This window comes from Odontesthes bonariensis, chromosome 17 (assembly GCF_027942865.1).
Source record: "Odontesthes bonariensis isolate fOdoBon6 chromosome 17, fOdoBon6.hap1, whole genome shotgun sequence".
NCBI lineage: Eukaryota > Metazoa > Chordata > Actinopteri > Atheriniformes > Atherinopsidae > Odontesthes > Odontesthes bonariensis.
The window spans coordinates 37,039,977-37,063,597 of NC_134522.1; the positions used below are offsets into that span (position 1 = coordinate 37,039,977).

Sequence of the window (23,621 nt, forward strand, 5' to 3'; positions counted from 1 at the left end):
ATAATTACAAAGCAGAATAAACTTTAAACCACCCAACTGAGAAAACACATGACTAGAGATAAAATTCCATATTGAAGCAGGTTCTTTTAAATGGTTTTTAATCCAGTTAACTTTAAAAGTGTTATTTAGCGTACTGAAGTCAATAAATTTGAGCCCACCCTTGTTGTAGTCATTCATCATAACAGATTTTTTAACATAATGTGTTCTGTTTTTCCAAATAAAATTCAATAGTAACTGGTCAATGCTTTTACACATTTTGGTATCCACACCCAATGCTATCGCAGCATATGTCAATCTGGATATGCCTTCAGCTTTTGAAAGTAGAGTCCTACCCTTCACTGACAAATCTCTTTGGAGCCACATATTAAACTTTTTTTTTGTTTTATCAATTACAGGGTTAAAGTTGACGCAACACCTGAGATTCTGATCCTTAGTTATAACTATACCCAAGTAGGTAACTTGCTCTTTTACTGGTATATTGGAAATAGACGCAATATTACAACCTTTGACTGCCATCAGTTCACATTTGTTCACATTCAAATGTAGACCTGATGCTAAAGAAAAAACCTGAATAATGTCTAATGCAACAGAGACCTGTGATGAGTCATTTAAAAACAGTGTAGTGTCATCAGCCAGTTGACTTATAATGATCTCTCTATCTAGCACAGACATTCCCTTTAGACCACTGTTCTTTATATGATTAGCCAATAATTGGGTACATAGCAAAAATAAGTAAGGGGAAATCGGGCACCCCTGCCGAATGCCACATTTTTGTTCAAACCTGGGGGATGAACCATTCTTTAATTTAATTGAACTATTACCATTACAATATAAGGTTCTTATTGCTTTACAAAAAAAGTCACCAAAACCAAATTTCTGAAGTGTTTTAAAAATAAATTCGTGTTCAACTGAGTCAAAGGCCTTGTAAAAATCCAAAAATAGTATAAAACTGTCATTTTGAATATAATCTGGATAATCGAGTATATCAAGTACTAATCGAATATTATTAGAGATGTGCCTACTTTCCATAAAACCTGATTGAGTTTCGTCTGTAATGTCAAGCAATGTGAATTTTATCCTTTTGGCTAATATAATAGCTAGGATTTTGTAATCAGTGTTCAGTAGGCTAATAGGGCGCCAATTTTCTATCATTAAATGGTCTTTTTTTGGTTTTGGTAATAGAGTAATTAAGCCTTGTGTTAAGGTTGGTGGGAGAGTGCCCTCAGAGATACTTTCTTTAAACACTTGTAATAGAAAGGGGGCTAATTCTTTACAAAAGGCTTTATAAAACTCAGAGGTGACACCGTCTGCACCAGGTGATTTGTTAATTCTTAGGCTTTTTATTGAATCAATAATTTCCTTAATAGTAATAGGACAATCACAAAGTTCTTTGTCAGTCTTGCTTATTGGGTTAACATCTAATGAATTCAGGAATGAGTTGGCACTTTCTTCACAATATTGAGAACTGTATAAATTTTTATAGAAGTTAGAGCAAAAGTTTGCTATCTGTTTCGCATCATCGCAGACTGTATCCCTTATTCTAAGTTGATGTATAGTGTTGTAAACAGACTGAGATTTTTCTAACCTGAAAAAATATGCGGAATTTTGCTCCCCTTCCTCCAACCAGCGCCTTCTAGATCTTACAAAAGCCCCTTCAGCTTTAGTTTTATATAGATTATCAATTTTACCTTGGTATTCAAACAAAGTCTCTTTGTCTTCAGGAGTAAGTTTATCAGGGCATATAGAGGATAAGGTGGTAATTTTTCCTATTATATTTTCTTCTTCAATTCTTTTTGCTTTAGCAAGAGAACTACAGTAACTTCTGAAAAACTGCCCAACCTCAAATTTAAACAGTTCCCATTTCATTCCATACCTTCCTTCTACTACAGCCTCATTCCAAAAGATCTGGATAAGTTCCTTAGCCCTTGCCTTAACACATATGTGACTCAGAACAGAGCTATTCATTTTCCAATATGAGCTTCTTGGGCTGTTTGAACTTGGGAGAAGAGAAATGTGAATCTTAATGCCCTTATGATCAGTGAGAGCGGACGGGAGAATCTCTGTTTTTGTGCTGCTTTTGAGATTACTAGATATTAACCAAAAATCAATTCGTGATTGTCTAGATTTGGATGCATTACTCCATGTAAACAATATGTCAGTAGGAAAATGTTCTCGCCATAAATCTATTAAATCAAACCTTTGCATTAGAGATCCTAATGCTGCACTGGAATTGGTCTGGGAGCCTGGTGGCCATCTGTCAACTGTGTTGTCCATAGTAATATTAAAGTCACCGCCTAAAAGTAGATGAGCATTAGGAAATTTAGACAGCCAGTGAAGTATCCTACTTTCTACCTCAGTAAGAAGACTGTTGTTACCATTTACTGTGTTGTAACCATATATGTTAATTATTATGAGAAAAACGTTATGAATGTTAATGACTGTGCATACATAGTGACCATTTTTATCTGTATCTGTATGCAGTACACTTTGCGTGAATTTATTTTTAAGGGTGCAGACACCTGCAGAACGTGTGGATGCATGTGAAAAGTATGCTTCATTGCCCCACTGTGATTTCCAAAAAGGCACGTCATCACCTACAGAATGTGTTTCCTGAAAAAAACAAAAATCCGTGTTGCATTGTTTTGCAAATAAAAATAACGCTTTCAAATTGTCTCTTAAACCCCTGGCGTTGAGAGAGACTATAGAAAGAGAAATAGTAAATGCAGAACAAAAAAATAAACTGGTAAGTACAGCTTCAAAGTTGGAACTAGTAACTTGGTGAGATGCCCTGAGAACAGCATCGTATCAACCCTTCTTTTTTTTTTTTTTAAAGTAAGAACCATAAAGGCGCCAACATATAGGCCCGCAAAACTTTGTGTAAACAGTTAACGTTCAGTCAGTGAACAATCACCTGTTGGAGACAGCATTATGGCATGATACCTCCCTGCAGAGTCATTTCCTTTTTTTCAATGAAGGCACGGCCGCCTACAAAGTAGGCTTTTTTCCCCTTCTTCCTGGCTTTTTCCACGAACGGCCACAACGCTTTCCTCGACTCCCTGTCAGCTTTGCAGAGATCCTCCGCGAAGCGCAGGTTGTTTTCTTGAAGGAAGGCACACCCCTTTGCTGCTACCCACACAGCATCTCTCGCCACTCGTGAGCAGAATTGCAGGATGATGCTTCTGCGGCCATTCTCCTTCTTCTCTCCAAGGCGATGCACGAAATCAATGGTATGAGGGAGACGTTCGCCTTCCTCTGGTGCCACCTTCTGGCAGATACGGATGACTTCTTGACGCACATTTTTGTCTTCCAGTTGTTCGGTTACCCCGTGTAGCTTCAGATTCCACCGTCTTGAGTACCTTTCAAGCTCTGTGACAGGTTCTTACATATTAAATTAAAATTGTCCGATAGCTGTTCTCGTGGCTGCGACCGATGACAGCGCCATCTTGGAGCCAGCCCTACTTAGATGTCTAGTGGGGAGTGATTGGGGCGCCACTATGATGTCACTAAAGCATGTATATATTGCCCTCATTAGATCTGCGTTAGATTATGCATGTATTGCATATAGTTCAGCGGCAAAAACAAATTTACAGAAACTTGACGTAAACCAAGCACAGGATTTCTGACAGAGGGATGTGGATTTGTATCGAAAGTACAATAACCTGGGAGTTATAGCTTTCTGTTTTCTTACAGGTCTGGCATTTGCGAGTCAGTGATTCCGCTAGCAGTTAACGGAATCTGAAGAACGCATGGCTGATTACGACCGGCTGCTTTACGGCACTCGTCCACTGTGCCAGAGTGCTAACCTGGTGCCGCTAACAACAACCAAAGCTAAACCAGAGGCTAGTCAGAGAGTATGTAAAAGGGCTGTGCTGAAATCTGTAACTATTTGAGCTAACACCTCTCTGCTAGCTCGCCACATGCGTGACGTCACTCGGGATGCAATACTGACAATAAATTTGTATTGTAAAAACAAATCTAGTGAGTCTAAAAAATCAAACCAAGTGCCGTTTGAAAGGATAATTTATCCTGCCTTTAGGAAAATTAAAATGAAAAAATATAAAAAATTCTATCAAAAGCAATGGCTGCATCTAAGGTGGATTTCATAGTACCACCATAGAGTTCGGCGTGCTCTGCACTGCTTCGTTGGCGCCCCTAGAGTGCAGTACCACCCGGAAATAGCCGCCAGTTTTCCCTCTCCTCATAATAGAGACTCTCTGATAGAGACTCTCTGATCCCATATCAGAGCCCGTCCATCTGTCTATGCCGTCATATGGCGATTTCACTTGCGGAAAAGGAAGTGACGTTTATTGGCGGGAAAAGATACGGAAATTGGAGTTTGTTTATGTTTGTGGGCTGAACTGACTAGCTGAATGAATTTTCCTTTTTCTTTCCTTTCTCTCTTGCAGTATTTTCTCTCTTTATGATCAGGCCAAGTTTAAATTAATCCCATTGGCTCACACCTCAGCCCGGTAGGTGGCGGTAGTGCACTTTGTATGCAAACTGCCAATAAAAACTACAAAAGAAGAAGAAGAAGAAGACTAGCTGAATGTGATTTTGGATAAGGACCCTGGATGGTAAGAGTATATTCCTGATGTTTATCTTTTGTTTTCGGCGCCCACCAGGTGAAAACAGTGGGGAAAATATTGTTTGGTCACGAGTCAAAAATGCGTAGAAAGAGTAATGACGTTTTGACCACCATTTTCAGTATTAACCAATGTTTTGTTTGCGTTTCAAGTGAGGAGGTATTGAAAGTTTCCTCTGATAAAAGACACTCAATGGATCGTAGGTTAGCATGTCCTTTTCCCAAGTTTAAAGTGAAATTGAGACCAAATGAAATGGGTTAATAAGTGATAGAATCTCCGTAGCATAGAACTCAGCCAGTATTGTGAGTACAGCAAACAACAGACTGCATTTTGTGGCCACAGTGTATCTGTGTCCTGCATCCCCAAAGTCATGGACATGTAATAATAGAGCAGGTGAGAATATGTCACGCCGTGTTATGTTACGGAAGCCGAAAACGGCCATGGATTTATTTTTTATGCACTGTTATCTCGTGATAACGATATCACGGGATGTGTTTGTCAAACGTCACACAGACAGACAGACAGACATAGAACGAAAAGAACCCAGACAACCTTCAGGTGTATTCAGGTCTTTATTTAAAGAACCTATATAAAATTAGGTCAAAAGAAAATATTCAAATTAGTATTTCCATTTTACCCCAGTAGCATCCAAGCCTTTCTTTCAGCTCTTCATTTGAGTTTTTTCTCCCTCAGATATTCGAGAAGAGCGTGCACATTTTTCTTTGCCCTTCGCTCCCGGAGCGTGCTCTTCCTCTTCTCCAGCCAGAGCTTACCTAAGTCTGGCCTTTAGAACAGTGGGAGGAGCATGCAAAGCATAATTGTGGTCCTAGAGGAAAGAGGGATGGAAATGGTGATGTTTATAACTCATCACTCACTGATGTAGCTGGCCCACATTCTTCATTCCATCCCTCAGCCCCACGGTTTGCACCCTGGATATCAGCTAAGCTGTCCAAGTCTAAGTGACGGGGACATAACACACTACAGTGTGTTTTAATGTGTACTCGTGTGTATTTCAGTACATAAAATATTACATGCAGATACTCACATCATTAGAATGAGCTTCAGCTTCAGGGAATCGCTGAGGCAAGTCCACTGGAAGAAAAGCAGCATTTTTAAAATATCCAAGCACCCTGTATCATAGCTACATGTGTGACGTTTTCAACAAATCAATACGTTTGGAAATCGGTCAAATATTCAGCGAATAATCCAGGTGGTTGTGGAGGCATCCACCTGTTTTTTTTGTGTTTTTTTTATGCAGCTTCTTACGTAACGGTACAGGCTGAACTGTATCAAAAAGTACTGCAGGAATCAAAGAACACGATCCTCACAGTGCTGCCTGCTTTGTCCAGATGAGACTGGGCTCACTGAAGAGGTTGATGATGTGGGGTGTTAGGGCAGCTGGTCTGTAGTCACTGAGGGCAGGTGGAGGAGGTTTTTTAGGTACTGGAACAAGGCAGGATGTCTTCCACAGCACTGGAACTTCCTCCTGACTCAGGCTAAGGTTGAAGAGATGCTGTAGAATCCCACATAGCTGTTCTGCACAGGCTTTCAGGACCCCAGGGCTGACATCATCTGGACCTGCAGCCTTGTTGTGGTTCTGGTTCTCCAGCTGCTTCTTCACCTGGCAGCTGGAGACACACAGGCTGGAGGGGGATGCTGCTGCGGGGGTCTTATTGTGTCCTGATGTGGGTGGAGATGTTGGTGAGGCTGTATTAAGATCCATGGCTGAGGTAGAGGGGGACATTATGGAGGTGTGACAGGGAGGATGTGAGGTCTGTTTTACTGAAGGAGCATGCTGAGTGTTGATATGAGTTGAACCTATTTATTTATTTTTTATATATACTTTATTTTTTTCAATTTTCTTGTACAAAACAAAAATAAAAAGCCAGAACAGATATGCTCACATATGCCTGCGTTCCTAGACACATGCGTGCACATGTTAATTATATTTGTCCAGTCTTCAGAGGTGATTACAGTTCCCAATTCTTTTTCCCATTCCTAAAGCTGCAGTCGGCAGGTTTTCAAAATTGCGAGTCTAAAGTCGGAAAATTCGAACTTATACAACTTTCAGGTCCCTCCCCCAACCTCTAACAAGCTCCGAATCGCCCCCCAAACCCCTCCCCCTCTGTGGATGAGGTTGTGCACGTGAGTTCACACCAGTGTGAGCGCACACAAGCTGGGGCAGACTCACGCTCAGCAGCGTGTGCACAAGCTGTGATTGACAGGTAGGATTCCTCCACCCTAACTTGATTGGTTAAAAACAGCCGGGAGCGCTCGGTTTTTGCAAGCATGATTACAGGCTTCAGAGGGAGCTACAGATTTCGTTATTTTTCCTAAACAGCCTATTTAATATTCTACTTCCAGAATCCCATGACAGTTCAAGCTAATATGACTAAAAAAAGTTGCCGACCGCAGCTTTAATATAGTTTGTTGAGTTGGCTCTTAAGTACATGTCTATCTACAAGTACATGTCTATCTACAAGTACATGTCTATCTACATACTATCGGCCCCGATTTCCGATCACGTGATCGGATCGGGACATCCCTAATCAGTGGTGTGTAAATGTATGGCTGCAATGCTCCATGAAGGATGCGTGTTGTCTGTGCAGGGCAAAAGTACGAAACAGGAAAGAAAACAGCAAATAAGTCAACTACTTCGACAGTTTGGGAAGAAAAATTTAGTTCAGTTTCGAGCTGGGCGATTAAAACAATTAGACTGAGATTAAATTTCCGTCGAGCTCTGTGATCAGCATGACACTTTTCAGTTGATCCATGTACAGAGCCTGCTTTATGGACACTCCAGTCCACTTGTTGGCAATAATGTGCCTCGAATCTGGTTGCTAACTGCCAAGAGAACCCAAAAGGAAAATATATATAGTGACCTACCAGCAGTCTGACGAAGTAAACTGAGCAGACACCTAGGAGAGAAAGAATGTAGCTGAGGAAAAGTAAACGGAGCAGAAACCTAGGAGAGAAAGAATGTAGCTGAGGAGAAGTAAACTGAGCAGAAACCTAGGAGAGAAAGAATGTAGCTGAGGAGAAGTAAACTGAGCAGAAACCTAGGAGAGAAAGAATGTAGCTGAGGAGAAGTAAACGGAGCAGAAACCTAGGAGAGAAAGAATGTAGCTGAGGAGAAGTAAACTGAGCAGAAACCTAGGAGAGAAAGAATGTAGCTGAGGAGAAGTAAACTGAGCAGAAACCTAGGAGAGAAAGAATGTAGCTGAGGAGAAGTAAACGGAGCAGAAACCTAGGAGAGAAAGAATGTAGCTGAGGAGAAGTAAACTGAGCAGAAACCTAGGAGAGAAAGAATGTAGCTGAGGAGAAGTAAACTGAGCAGAAACCTAGGAGAGAAAGAATGTAGCTGAGGAGAAGTAAACTGAGCAGAAACCTAGGAGAGAAAGAATGTAGCTGAGGAGAAGTAAACTGAGCAGAAACCTAGGAGAGAAAGAATGTAGCTGAGGAGAAGTAAACTGAGCAGAAACCTAGGAGAGAAAGAATGTAGCTGAGGAGATGAGCCGGGATTGGGACTGAACTCTCCCTGAACCTGGGTTTCTTTAGCTTAGTTTGGTCAGATGCAAAGCGGAGATTCCCTATATAACCAAACTCATAGATGTGTAAGTTCATTTAATGGATTTTATGTATTAATTTGATATATTATTATATATTACATGTTTCTTCTGTATTACAGATGCATCAGTGGGATTTGTCTCTGTTCTCTGTGACTCCAGCTGCCAGGTTGCTCTCAAGATGTGTATCCGTGGGGGCTGCATGTCAGGTAGGGAGATCCCCTTAAACTTTTCCTGCGAAATATTTGCTCCTGATGTATTCCACTGGGTTCAGCCTCCAACACTCTGGGACAACAGGATCTCAACAGGATCTTCAAGGTTCCCACATGTAGAGGTTATCAGTAAATGTTTGACAAAAATAGAACCAATAACTAAGAAGTCCAAAAACACCACTAAAAACACCCAGATCCTGACAAATCTGTAAGCCATGATCATCAAAATGACAAGGAACAAAGGCTTGAAATATTTCACTCCATGTAAGGAATCTATATAATATGAGTGTCACTTTCTGAAATGAGTGACAAAAATATAGAACTTTTTCACAATATTCCAATTTTTATCTGTACTTGCAATATAAGTGCTCATCGGCATGGCCGTAGCGACATTAGAGGACAGTGAGGTCTGGACCTGCCTTATTTCATCCGAGGGTTTTTTTTTTGTTTCTTTTTGGACCGCCAAAAATGCCCAACTGAATCAAACATAAAAAACCTCAAAATCTCTGTGAAACGTGCTTTGCAGATTGTGGTTAACATCCATGGGCTTTGTTTTCGTTTCTTGCCTGTGTGAGTGAAAAAGACTGTGCGAGTGGAGTGGTGCGATTCGTGGAAGAGAACGCAATTCAGCAGACATCGCAAGTGATAAAGCCTGCGCAAGCGCAGCACTTGGGCGCAACCAAGCCAACAGTTTTAAAACAGTAGCCTATGCATAATGAGTTATGAGTAGGCTATGATGTCTTCTTTTACAACTTTGTGAAGCAATTTGATAAGTCACTGTTTTTAAGAAGCCGTCATTTGGTTAGTGGAGAAAAAAAAAGACCGACTGACACCATCAGCTGCATAAAATATGAACATTAAAAACATAGGCTCATGTAAAAGCATAGACTATCCGTGAAAGGTAATTTGATTGTAAATGGGAAGGCCTATGATATACGTTGATAGACTTTCGGCTTTTTGCGTTTACTTGTGCAGAACTAAGAGAGAAAAAAAATAACACAAAGCGCGCGTGTGGAAGTGGACCGGGAGAATATCCTTCGACGGTGGGATGCCTCTGGTGATAGGAGGATTCAGCCTGCATTTGATGAAAAAGTTGATTGTTGAGATTTTAGGTGATGCCATTTGTACTTTTAGGGGCTGTAATTTGCAATGATTTATTTCTACTTGAGTATTATTTTTATTTTGGAATATCACTACCATTTATCATTCAGTTCAACAAGTTCAAAGTTACCCCCTATATTATTTAAAAACATGGTGGTGTACTATAAAAAAAATGTAAATTTAGTACAGTACATTTAAAAAAATAAATGCTGGTTTATACAATGAAAAGACATTTAAACAATACAACTCTTGTGTGACCTGTAATTTAATAAATACATTAAAAAATATAAATATATATTGTACATATACATAAATGTAGGCTATATATTAAAAACTATATAATTAAAATATATATATATATAGTAAAAATTTCGGCCACACATGGACCTCGCCTATTCCAAAATCCTGGCTACGGCCCTGCTCATAGGTGTAATTTTTCATTGATCACATGGCCTGGGAAAAAAGCTCCCTGAAGGTAACCTCTGAAACAGTTTATAGATGGGATGGTGAACATCTTTGACAATCCGTAGTGCCCTAGACCTGCATTGCCTGGATGTAGATGTCCTGGAGGTCAGGTCGTGCAGTCTTGGTGATGCATTTGGCACAGTGCATCAACCTGATTAGACTTTTATGCTCCCAGTAATCACAGTAGAAGGCTGGTTGTATCACTGTGGAGTTTCTTCAGCCGTGTCAGGTGATGCAAGCGCTGCCTAACCTTCTTCAGCACCGTGGAGATGTGTGTTGACCAGGAAAAGTCCTCAGAGATCAGTACGGAACATTTAGCCTCTTACTCTTTCCATCGGAGACCCGTTGATCTGGAGTGGTGCGTACTAGGGATGCCGCTCCTCCCTCCTGATGCTCACCACCAACACTAAGGGTGTTGGAGACATTTAGGTCCAGGTTGTTCTCCCAGCTTCAGGATGACAGTTTTGCTGCCTCATCATTGTTGTGGATCAGCCCTAACACCACCATGCTGTATGCACATTTCATAATGCTGGCGGTCAGAGCAGTTGTGCATGTAGAGAGAGTAAAGCTTGGAGGATGCCAATGTTAGGTGTGTGTAGTTTGGCTCTGATGGAACACATGTAGTACTTTTGCTGTGTAACCTGAAAATCACGCGTTAAATGAGTTAAAATGATGCTTCTGCGCAGTGATTTAAGCTGTAAATAAAAGTACCACGACATCCCAGGGAGAACGTTGGCAACATTTCTCCCACCGTTCACCCCCTCCTGTAACACTGCTGACGCAGATCACAGGTTCACTTACCTTTGACACAGATGCAGGACAGATGCAGAGAAAGACATTGTGCCGTGGGGCAGGGATCTTGCTCTGACTGGCGATGTTTGTCTCCTCCTTTTACACCACAAGATCAAAAGTGTTTCATTTGTTTCTCACTGTATGAGAGAAAGGATTTTGTAGTTTGGCTGTGTTTTAAAAGCAACTTGTGAGTCTCTCATTCAGTGCAGTCCTGCTAGCACCCGCCAACACCAATAGAGGAATTGATGAGGTCAGATGTGTTCTGATTCTGATGCCTTAGAAAATCATAATTTTCTGTTTTTTTTTCCCCTTTCCGTAGGAGGAAATAGACTCTGCTCTCTCTGATATAAACCCCTCCTTTTCTGCTCACCTTGAGGAAGCTGTGGAGAGAATCAGCATGCAGAAACAACTGGATGAGGTATGCTTTGCTGTGATCCCACTTATTGTTTATCTGGACTCGAAAAGTGTAGAAAAATCAGTTGGTAAAACATAACACAACATTCTGCGATGGTGTGTGTCCCTGAAGTCTTCCTGTTCAAACTGCATGAAAAAATCAACATAAACCATTATGTGTCGCAACCTGGCTCAGGAGTTCTGACAAAAATGGGAAAGGACGCCAAAAAGCCAATTAAAGGTCATTTATTTAAGCAAAAAAACATCATACAAAAGCAAACCTAAACTGTGGAATGTGTTAGATCAGGAACATCAGAGATGGAGAGGTGGACGCACGAGGCTGGTAAAATGTAAGCAGACAAAAAGCAAAAGAAATCAAGCCTTTGTGGGGGAGGAAGGATGTGCTGCATTTTATTTGAGAAACACTTTACATCATAAAAACAATCTCAAAGTTCTACAGGCGTTAAAGCCATAAAAACAAGTAACTGGGGCATCTGAAGGACTGCAGAAATATCAAGGGGTTATGATCTTTGTAAACCACCAGAGGTCGTCCTCCAGCTCCCACAGAGATCTCAAAATTCTCCAAGGCCGAAATAAGTGTTCCTTTCTTGATTACAGAATAGTTAACTTGATAACGGTTAAACTTCTTTTAACTGTTCTCACCACATCCAAATTGTTCTGTTGTAGCAAAACGGTTCCTGCTCCCACCTGGTTCGCGTCCATCTCAAAACGAGGAGCTGCTAAAACAGGAGAGGAACATAACAACGCCCTGGCATTATCAAAAGCTTGCTGACACCAAACACATTTAGCCTTACCCTCAGCAGTTCAGTCAAAGGAAACAACGGTTGAGAAGATTTTACAAAAACCCAGCCAGACCCAAAAAGCGCTGTAGGTGGCGGATATTGTTTATTTGCCACCACCTTGTCCCACCACACGGCCAAGATATGTCACTGTTGCCTTGGCAAGCTCACATTTTGCCAGTTAAAGGGGAACTCCGGGGCATTTGAAGCATGTTTCCATTGCTAGGGGTTGTCAAATAGTGATAGTAGGACACAGAGAGGTGCGTATCTGCGCTCCCTGTGTGGAGATCGCTCTGTCCGCACAGCATGTCATGCGAGGCTAATACGTGGTGGCTAGGGGCAAGCGCTAACCCTTCCACGTAAAACAACAACTTGCACACTGCAGAAACGTCACACCACTTTATAACCCATCCGACAATAAAGTCACAAGCCTTACCATCAAAACCATATGCATGGTTCTCACATTACTGGCATGGGGACGTTACAAAACAACTTTATAAACAGCATGTAACTCACCGGTTAGTTGTACGCTCGTGCATGTGAAAGCCCAAAAGAGTCGATGGAGAATAATCCCATATACAAAACAATTATATTCTCTAGAAAAACTGCGTTCAAGTATTTAAAACATTACAACAATACATGCCCAGTAATATTCTTGTAATGTTTTAAATACTTGAACGCAGTTTTTCTAGAGAATATAACTGTTTTGTATATGGGATTATTCTCCATCGACTCTTTTGGGCTTTCACATGCGCGAGCCTACAACCAGCCGGTGAGTTACATGCTGTTTATAAAGTTGTTTTGTAACGTCCCCATGCCAGTAATGTGAGAACCATGCATATGGTTTTGATGGTAAGGCTTGTGACTTTATTGTCGGATGGGTTATAAAGTGGTGTGACGTTTCTGCAGTGTGCAAGTTGTTGTTTTACGTGGAAGGGTTAGCGCTTGCCCCTTAGCCACCACGTATTAGCCTCGCATGACATGCTGTGCGGACAGAGCGATCTCCACACAGGGAGCGCTGATACGCACCTCTCTGTGTCCTACTATCACTATTTGACAACCCCTAGCAATGGAAACACGCTTCAAATGCCCCGGAGTTCCCCTTTAATGGTGAGCTTTGCCTCAACCAGCCAGTCAAATAGCGAATATGCAGAAGATGAGTGCCAGGTGTTGCTGTAAACAACAAGTCACCCTGTTAAACAGAGCAACCTTCCGGTCCTGATACAACCCGGTTCATCAGGCGCTGGAATGTCGTGGAAGCATTCCATAACCTGAAGGGCATCACTCGATCAGAATATAGACAGATGGTGGGATAAACGCAGATATTTCTTGTATACACTCTCTCAACGGCACCTGCCACTACCCCATAAGCAAATCCAATTTGCTCTCAAACCTGGCAGACCCAACCTGATCTATGCAATCATCCATTCAGGATGATAGGAAGCAATCTGGTTTTGTAACAGAATTTACTTTCCTGAAGTCTGTAGAAAACCTTGATGTTTTTTCTGGCTTTGGCACCAAAATGCATGGGGAAGACCAATTTAAAGATGACGAACCAGCAATATAATTTTGAAGCATAAAGATACTCCAGAGTGGATGTATTTAAGTTTATCTGGTGACGTACGATAAAACCGCTGTTTAATAGGTTGGGCATCTCCAACATCCACGTCGTGCTCAATCCAGTCTGCGCGACAGGGAACATCCCCAAACAAACAGGGATGTCTTTTGTTTTGCATCAAATCCGATAGCTCACAAAGTTTAAATTCAGGTAAATGAGACGACAACTTGTCCATATTGCAGAGAGACTCAGAACCACCTACAACAAACTGTCATCAGGCTCTGGAACACCTTCCTCTTCAGACGTCCCGGGCAACGAGCCCACAGTGAGGACAGGACACGCAGCCTCTCTTACATCCTGCCCTGAATCATGGTCACATGAAACCTGTAGAAAGGTCTAAACCCGTTAAGCAACTAAGATCTTAGGCGGTTCTCCACCAACCCAGTCGTCCTTTAGCACTGCCAAGGTTCAGAGGTGTCAAGTAACGAAGTACAAATACTTCGTTACTGTACTTAAGTACACTTTTTAGGTATCTGTACTTTACTCCATTACTTATTTTTCTGCCTACTTCTGACTTCTACTCATTACATTTTCACACAAGTATCTGTACTTTCTATTCCTTACATTTTCAAAACAAACAGCCTCGTTACTCTTGGCTTCAGTTTTTTTTGTTTTTTTTTAACTCTTGGCTTCAGTTAAATGTTTATGTATTTCACGTCATGTGCGCCATCCACACCTAGTGAGAACGAGTGTAATTTGATGGATCATATAACGCAAACACTCATCGGTTAGGCTATGTGTCAAATTTGTGCTGACACACAAGGAAATCGTCATTCGTCAGAAGCAAGCAGGTGTTCTACAAACTGCAAACGCGAAGCTGCGCGAAGTGTATGCCACGCCACAATGTCTGATTCAGAAAAAGATGGCGAGAGCGTATCGGGAGATGGAGACGAAGACCAACAAGACCTTCCTCATCCTTGGCCTGTTGTGGAGAAAGTAGAGACGAGTACGCTGTCGGTCAGCAGTCCATTGGGGAGTTTATTGAACAAACTGTCACAGCAAATATGCATACAGAATGTACAAAATGTCCACCGTCTTCATACTGTGAACCAACTTTATACTGGTTTAATCATAACATGCATGCGTCATCCGGCCCCAATCTCTCTCTGCGACGCCGAGCGTCTGCTCTAAATGTAAACAGCCCATACTACCTTTTACCCATATTCATATGAGCCGAACAACAAAGCACAAGATGTAACTAGGCCAGATGTCATGAGGATGTCATGACATCCTTCTCCCACATAGTCCCCCCTGAAATCACTTATCAGTGATTTAATAAAGAACTAATCTAAAATGAAAGAAAATCATCCCACATAGTTAATTAAGAATTAATTACATAATCAACACTAAATCGTCCTAATAATTCTACAATATCAATCAACGGAACCATTTTGAATAAATGAAAAGGAATATATATATATATGTGTACTCGAATCACATTAAATGATTAAATTAAATTAAACGATATGTAATTCAACAACACTACAAGTTTTACATTGCCATCACACTTGTCCACTGTTCGCAGTGCATAGGTGCGAAAAACCCACCGGCTGCTACTTTCGTAACTCATGTTCTTATCTTGGGAAAACTCACCTACGGCCCCACCCCACTTGGTGACCGACCACTTTACCAAGGTCGCACTCCGAACAGTTGACTGACACAATTGGCAATGTACATATCAGTGATCAGTTTTGATTGATAATAAACATAGAATGAATTAACGACCATCAAACCGATTAATCACAGTTTCGTATCCAGTACAATACATAAAATTATGGATTATCACACAACCACAGTAATAAAAAGCAATGTAATGCAGCTCTTCCAGTCCCGTCCCATCTCCCGTACCCTGGGATCGTCTGCTCCTGGCCGAACATCCGTCCGGCTGGGTCTGGAACTGCTAAGCTAACTCTGAGAGGAGAGGTCGCCAGTACATCACTCCCAATCAAAGAGATCTTCAGCATCTCTTCTCCCTATCAGACTATACTTGGTTCCACCCTCGAGGAAAGAATCATGTGAACTGTCCGTTGGTAACCTTCATTCGTTGGCCCGTTCTCCCATGCGTTGGTCCTCAGACCTGGTCTCGCATGGTCATCTGCCTCCTGGTTTGTTCCATACTCCGTTTGAACATCACTTGCAGCAACCACCTTCTCAGAATGGGTATAATGCAACACACCAATAGGGCGACCATTATGACTATTGACAATATAGCTAATCCCGCCTTCACTGCCATCGCTCCCCACTCTCCCAAAATCCCATCCAGACCAGTCCACCACCCTTCACTACCACCAGCATTACTCTTCAGCTCCTCTTTCAGCTCCCTGATCTTCTTCATGGCCGTTGTAAACGTACCATCAGCTGCAGTGTTCCCGGGTATAAATGTACAACATTTTTCCCCAACCATCTGGCAAACGCCACCTTTCTCCGCTAATATCCAATCCAAAGCCTGTCTGTTCTGCCAAGCCATCCTACTCGTCTCATGTAGTTGTTCTCCAAAGGCTGCGAGCCCTTCACTTGTGTAGTTAAGAATTCTCTGTTGGTTGTAGTATATGTAATTAATCCACTCCACATTTTTGTTAATCGTGATCCACGGCAAAAGAGACTCAAATCCAGCTGCAACCTCACTGCGTGCTTTGAACTCAAAAGGAATCCCTCTCGGCTGCCCTATTGCATCCAAGTAAACATGCTTATCCATGATGTAGTCACCACTAGATCTTTTAACTCTCCCCTTTTCCACATCCAACCCCAGTAACTCGTTTACCTTGTCATACACTAACACAACCGAAGTTTTCATCCTCACAAGTGCACACAGGCCTATCCACCTGTTGGGTAACACGTTTAACAAAACGTCCTCTCCACACATCCAATAACTATCCGCTATTGGGTGTGTCTGATCCCCAAACAGGTAGAGAGTCGGAATTGTCATTTCTATATCCTCACATTTTTTATCCAAAGGAACCGGATTTTCATACCACACAGGTGTCCTGATAAATATTGGTTTCATATTTGCGTGTGGAAACCAAGATAAAACCCATGTGACGTTGCATTTAACGGTAGTATTACCTACGTGAGTTCCACTGTCATTAGTAAATCCACCACTCGTGAAGCATTCAAACTCACCATCGTAATCTACTCTATAATCAGTCGGAGGCCCATCCTGTGTTGTACTAAGATTAAATTCAGCACAGGACAACTCCAATTTGTGGCCCCTCCCTTTTTTGAAAAAGTCCTGTAATTTATTTGCCCCAAACATCAATCTGCACTTAATCCCACACATCGGAAGCTCAAACAATAACCATTTATCCTTCTGAGGTGCAAACCTACCTTCTCTGCATTCCCGTTGCTGGACCACTGCACAGTCCCTGAAGGTGTGTGGCTCTGGAACAACAACAGGCAATGCCCCCGGAGCGTCTGCACTCCGTCGCCGTTAGTTCTCTCGTAGTGTACCATGTCCACCTATACCACATATTCTGTGCTGCCTTCCCCCACAAACCATCTTCCACACTTACACTGTTTTCCTGTCTCTTCCTGTGCATGTACCCTCCATATGTTCTTGGATTAACATGATTATTCCGTCCTGTAGTTCTAATGGCATCAAGTCCCCCTAGATTTTCACGAGACATCTTCCTATTCTTACCACCATTATGAACAACTCCTTTCTGGCCCGAGGACTCCCTGATCTTCCCAGATTGTCCCTTCGTTGTAGCGTCCGGAGGCGGTGATTTGGTCATCTCCTCCACCGGACCCATGATCCACACTTCCTCACCATCCTTTATTCCAACGTACTTAAATTCAAGCTTAACATCTGCCTTTTCACGACTAGCTCTAGTGTGTATTGCTGGCAAAGTTTGTGGCGTGGCATGGTCTGAGTGGGTGTGTCTTGTTGCATCATACTCATCTGACCCAGGCTGGCTACTTCCCCTGCGGGGTGGTATCCTCACGGGACCCCTTCCCGCCTCCCCTGGATGCGGGATCCCGTCCCACATCTCCTGGCCTTGCTCTCCTGAGCCCATGCCGTCGGCCAACACCCACACCTGGATGCTCATCAGTGTCAGAAATCTTAACATCTTCCTTTTGTTCATCCTTCCCCTCGGGCTTAACTCCGTCTGTGCATTTAGCCCGAACCTTAGTGCAGTGATTCAAATGGTACCATGTGTTGCTACCTTCCACTTGAACTGCCGTCGGCGTTGCTCGCACCACTGCGTACGGTCCTTCTCGTCTTGGCTCGTGCCACTTCCTTCGGAATACTTTGATGTACACCTGGTCGCCCGGCACCACTGGTCTCTCAACCGGCTGTACGAGACTCACGTCTGTGGACTTTTCCTGTAGATAGATTGTTCTGTGGATTGCAGTCAGTTGCCTCATGTAAGCTTTCAACTCTGTTTGCAGCTGCTCAAGTGGGGGCCCTTTAAATGGACCTCTCAACTGAGGTGCCGGCATGGGTCGACCCGTTAGCATTTCATGCGGTGTTAGGTGCGTGACTCTATGAGTCTGCATACAATAGCTCATTAGTGCAAGCGGCAAAGCATCTACCCAGTTTAGTTTAGTTGAAGCACAGATTTTATTCAATTTCACTTTCAAAGTTCCATTGATTCTCTCAACCATCCCTTGACTTTGTGGGTGATAAACGGCCCCACAGCGCTGCTTGATTCGCAGCTGCTGCAGAATGCCTTTCGCAACCTTCTGAACAAATGCTGAGCCATTATCTGAGCTAATCTCCGCTGGAATGCCAAACCGAGGAATCACTTCTCTTACCAAAAACTTCATGACCGTCTCTGCTCCCAAATCCTTGGATGGAGTTGCTTCGACCCATCGGCTGAAACGATCAATCACCACTAGCATGTACCTTTTCCCTTGTACTGTTTTAATCATGTCCACATAGTCTATGACCAATGACTTAAAGGGTCCTTCTGGGACCGGAATGTGTCCCACTGGTGTCTTTACACCCTTTCGCACATTGTTCTGTGCACAGATTTCACATTGACCCAACACTTCATCAACCATTGCGTGCATGTATGGTGACCAATAACCTTGTTGTTTTACCTTTTTCACTACCTCTCCCCTGGCACAGTGATGCACACTGTGAACATCTGAGATCAGCATTGTCAGCAGAGCCACCGGTGCCACCAGGAGACCATCAGGTGATCTCCACAACCCCTTCTCGTCCTTTGTGGCACCTCTCCGCGTCCAGACATTGTGCTCCCCCACCCCTGCTCCCTGTTGCATTAGAATGATGTCTTCTGGCGTGACAACTGGCTCCAGTGACACCATTGGTGCCAAAACAGCCACCTGGCATCCTGATGCTACTTTCGCTGCTTCATCAGCCGCGTTATTACCTTTACTGACCATTTCGTTACCTTTCCGATGTGCCTGGCACTTTATCACTGCCAGTTTCGAGGGGAGCATCATGGCTGCAATCAGCTCCCTCACTTGGACCTCGTGTCGCACTGGACTCCCATCTGCCCTTCTGAACCCTCTCTGCTTCCAAACTGCTCCAAACAAATAGCAAATACCATGAGCATATGCAGAATCTGTGTACACATTTGCAACCTTACCCTTCGCCAGTCGACATGCTTCCGTTAATGCCTTCAGTTCAGCCAACTGTGCCGAACATGGCTGTTCACACTTCTCAGCCTTCACCGTCACAAAGTCTCCGCCTTCCTGCTTCACCACTGCAAAACCTGCATGATTACCCAAATGATCTCTGAAACATGAACCATCCACAAAGTAGGTGACGTCAGCCCGCCCAAGCGGAGTTGCTTCTAAATTAGGTCTCAATTTGGTATATCTCATAGTTTCTGCTACACACTCATGTGGTTCTCCTTCAAACTCGAGTGGAATGACATCTGCCTGATTCAATGTAGTACACTTCTGTATTCTCACATCCGGATATGTCAACAGATGCATAAACTGCAAACACCTTGCCTGAGTCACAACATACTTTCCCTGATTTATTAGTTCTGAGATGTTATGGTGTGTCATGATGTTGACTGGATACCCCATTGTTATTGTGGATGCTTTCTCATAAGCATACTGCACTGCGGCCAACCCTTGATAACACGGTGGCCAGCCTTGTACAACATTATCCAATTTTGTACTGTAATAAGCAATGGCTTGTTTTCTTCCACCACTACACGTTTACTGCATCAGCACTGCAGAATCGTACATGTTGTGTCTGTTCGAGACATATAAGGAAAATGGCTTCTCATAGTCTGGTATTGCCAGTGTTGGTGCTTTTTGCAAATCCTGTTTCAAACTTTCGAAGGCTAACTTAGCCTCGCTGGTCCACTCCAGTGGTGCTTTCAACCTTTGGTCTTTGGATTGTTTCATGATCCCTCTCAAGGGAGCGCATTTAATTGCATAATCTTCTATCCAATCTGCACTGAAACCTGTCATCCCCAAAAAGATCATCATTTCCTCGATTGTTTTTGGACATGGTGCTTTACTTACTCCCTCCAAGTGTGTTGGGGAAATAGCAATCGTTCCCTGCGAGATTACACTCCCCAGATAATCTACTTTAGATTGACAATACTGCAGTTTCGATTTAGAAACTTTGTACCCTCCCTCTGCCAGCCTCTCAAGGATCTTCATAGAGTCCTGATGACACGCCTCAAGTGTTGGTGAGCATAGCAAGAGATCATCAACATAGCGTAGTAGGGTACCGTTCAATGCGAGGCCCTCTAGGTCCTGTCTAAGGAGCTGGTTAAACACATGAGGGCTGTGTTTAAACCCTTGAGGAAGTCTGGTGTAAGTGTACTTCTTACCTCTGTATGTGAATGCGAAGAAATACTGGGATTTCTCGGCCAGAGGAACGCTGAAAAATGCAGAACATAAATCGATTACTGTGAAAAATTTTGCATCAGGAGGCACGTTGGTGAGGAGTGTGTATGGATTTGGCACTTCTGCTGGCCAATCTTCCACAATCGCGTTTATCATGCGCAAGTCATGTGCTAACCTGTATTTAGATTTGTCTGCCTTCAGGACTGGAAATATTGGAGTATTACACGCACTGACTGTCTCGACCAACACTCCTTTTCCTACAAAACCTTCTACTGTCCCACTTACCCCCTCTTCTGCTTCTGGCTTGAGTGGATACTGAGGACGATTAGGAAGTTTAACATTAGGTCTCAATTCTACTTTCACTGGATTAGCAGATTTCACCAAGCCAACATCGGCGTCATTCTTAGACCACACTTGGTTTGGGACATGAGCTATCATTTCTTTCAACAGATCACTCTCAACCCTTTCTGTCTCACTTTGCTTTGCTGTCTGGACTGATTGGTTCGCCAATGCCATAACAGCCTGCGGTTTCGCCAATGCTGATACGCTGCATAGGATTTTAATCATTGTGGCATCCTGTGACTGGAAAATCAACGGATTCTCTGTTCGCTCCCACCTTACTCCTAACGCTGTTTTCATCATGGGCCCCACATCCTTTGCTTTGAAATTCTCATTCACCAACAAAGTAACATGTGGAGCAGATTCTGGCACATTGTACCATTTTGAAATAAATGCATTTGATTCCACATTCATGGCTGCCCCTTATTCTCCAATGATAATGTATTGAGTTGTCAAATTTATCTCCGAGTGTTCCGTTTGTTTGTCCCATGGCTCTTCGAACTCTACACTTTTTGAAACATCATAATACATTGTACAATGATAATCGAGCGTGGGTTTCCTTGCTTTAGGGCACTGGACTTGAATGTATTTTTCCCATTTGTTCCAAGCCACTGTTACTGGCTCAGAAATGTCTCCCAACCAATAGATTCTTGCTGTGTCTGCCTGTGTCGATTCTGGAAACTCCAGACCTCTTTCATCCAAGATTATGCCTTGCGGGGAACACCAAATCTTAATTTTTAGTTTGCATAGGGCATCCCTCCCCAACAAGTTAAGGGGAGTCTGATGAGATACCCCGATTGGCATCCTGATTTCATTTTCCCCTGTGGAGATGCGCACGGGGGCGGTCATTTGTACTAGCTGCTTAATTCCCGAGAATCCTATTGTCTCAATAAATTTATTTGACATGGGGAGGTGTGTGGCATAATGTTGACTTACACAAGTGTATGTGGCTCCAGTGTCCACCAACATTGGAGTTGGCTCATCCTCAATTAGAACATGCAGCATCGGTTCTTCATCAGCTCCCACCATTACGACTGGAAACTGACCCTCCCCTCTAGGACTCTGTGGGCACCCCTAATAACCAAAGTTTGGACTCACCCATGGAGCTGCCGGGCCACTTGATCCACCCCGCGGGGACTGGCCACGGTCCTGCCGCACATTCTGATTCCCTGGTGCTCGTGGACATCTGTCAGCAAAGTGTCCAACCTCGCCACAAGTCCAACATGCTCCCGAGGACCTCCGTCTCCCAGCTGTGACTCTCCCGAACCCTCGGTGGGCTCGATACTGGCCTCGTCCTCCTGCCCGTGGTGTGTATGGTGGTTGCGGGTAGGCCTGAGGTGTGACGGGTTGAAAGGGTGTAGAGGGTGCAGAGGGTGCAGAAGGTGTAGAGGGTGCAAAGGGTGGAGGTACCTGTTCAGTGGTCCCCGGTGTCATCAGGGCCTGGCCTCCTACCTTTGGTCCTTCCAACTGCATCTGTGTGAGTTTCCTCTGCAAGTTCTTATCCTGCTCCTTCCGTTTCCGTTCACTTTGCCTGTATTTGTTAATAGCATGCACAACATTATCCCGGAATGCCGCATGTGTCATTGATTTCAACTCTACCACATCCTCCAGCCTCGCTCGAACTGAGTCGGGCAGAGCCTCTAGGATAGAGTCTCTGAACACAGAGTTGAGCACTGTGTTAGTGTCTTGTTCCAGTTCTTGTTTCCATTTTTCCAACTGGCGTGCAACGTACGCCGCTGGATTATCTGTATCCAACAGTGTGTCGCTCTTTAATGCTTTTGGATCCGTTTTCGTAGGATACTCAGCTCGCAGAGCTCCCCACAATGCAGGTCGATGTGCATCGAACCCAATTCCATCTGCTCGATGGCCCACCATCCAGCCATTCATACTGTTTCTCAAAATGGCCTCCATAGTAGTAGTTCCAAAACACCTTGCCCACACTGCCTTAATGTCTCCCACAGCCAACAGTTTACCCACAGTTTCTTGTTCAAAACCTCTTATCCATTTGCTTGCACCTGTGTGAATGTCCGGCAGTCTGGCAACCAGCCCCGCTAGGTCGAGCATCTGCCACGGCACATACTGTCCCTGCATCCCATTCACCAAAATCGGATAATTACCTGCAGTATATTTCTGTGGTGCATGAATATTTGGTCGGTATCTTAAATTAAACTCTCTGTCCCTGCCGTTTCCCTGCTGGCCGGGTGGATTCTGTTCCTGAACCTGCTTTTCTGCTTGGTTTATCTCTTGCTGTAAATCAACCATGGAATGATTATGCTCTATCCAATATGAATCTTCTGCAAGTTTCCCCTCATATTCTGCATAACAGTCTAAAACCTGTGGTGTCTTCCTGGCCGTACTACAATGTTTGGGAGGCATTTCATGCGGTATGGATTTTTCTTGTAAAGTCCTATCGTGTCGTACAGATTTTTCTACTAGGGGAGAGATGGTACGATCTAGGTGTAGTGCTTTTTGGTGATCTGAGGCCTGTGCCGTTGCTGAAGCTGAGGCTGTTGGACTCCTAAACTCTACAACAGATGGTGGTTTCGGATAACCTGAGGCCTGTGCTGATGTTGAAGCTGTTGGACTGCTGTGTTCAGTACAAGATGAACATTGATCACATGATGGTTTTTGATCTGACGCTGCCTGATATTGTGGGGGGTTTCCCCTTGCAACCTGATCTGAACCACCGACAGCGCCTGGCTCAGGAGCTCCCTGACTGCTCAAAGCCGCTGTTTGTGGTTCAGGGCGTACATAAGGTACTTCCTGATTTTTCATTTCGAAATCTCCTTTTATGTTCATCACCCCTGACAGTGTTGGATATAGTCCTGCAGACTCATGCTGCTTGACCTTCTCCACTACCGGCTGTTCCCCCCTCAGTATGGCTACGCCCTCCTTCAAATTCCTTCTTTAACAACGACCTTCAGTTTCAAAGAAGTGCAAAATTTCTAATTCAAGCTCCCTCTTTTTCTGTC

At 43.4% G+C, this 23,621-nt stretch overlaps 1 protein-coding gene across 1 annotated transcript in view; it reads left to right on the plus strand.

The window, feature by feature from the left end:
- The first annotated feature begins 3,036 nt into the window (after positions 1-3,036).
- Positions 3,037-23,621, plus strand: part of haus2 (HAUS augmin like complex subunit 2) — a 50,065-nt gene continuing 29,480 nt past the window's right edge. The window contains exons 1-4 of the mRNA XM_075448553.1: positions 3,037-3,227; positions 4,407-4,574; positions 8,272-8,358; positions 11,039-11,137. Coding sequence (XP_075304668.1) covers positions 4,572-4,574; positions 8,272-8,358; positions 11,039-11,137 — 189 coding nt within the window. The 5' untranslated portion in view covers positions 3,037-3,227; positions 4,407-4,571. The remainder of the gene's footprint in view (positions 3,228-4,406; positions 4,575-8,271; positions 8,359-11,038; positions 11,138-23,621) is intronic.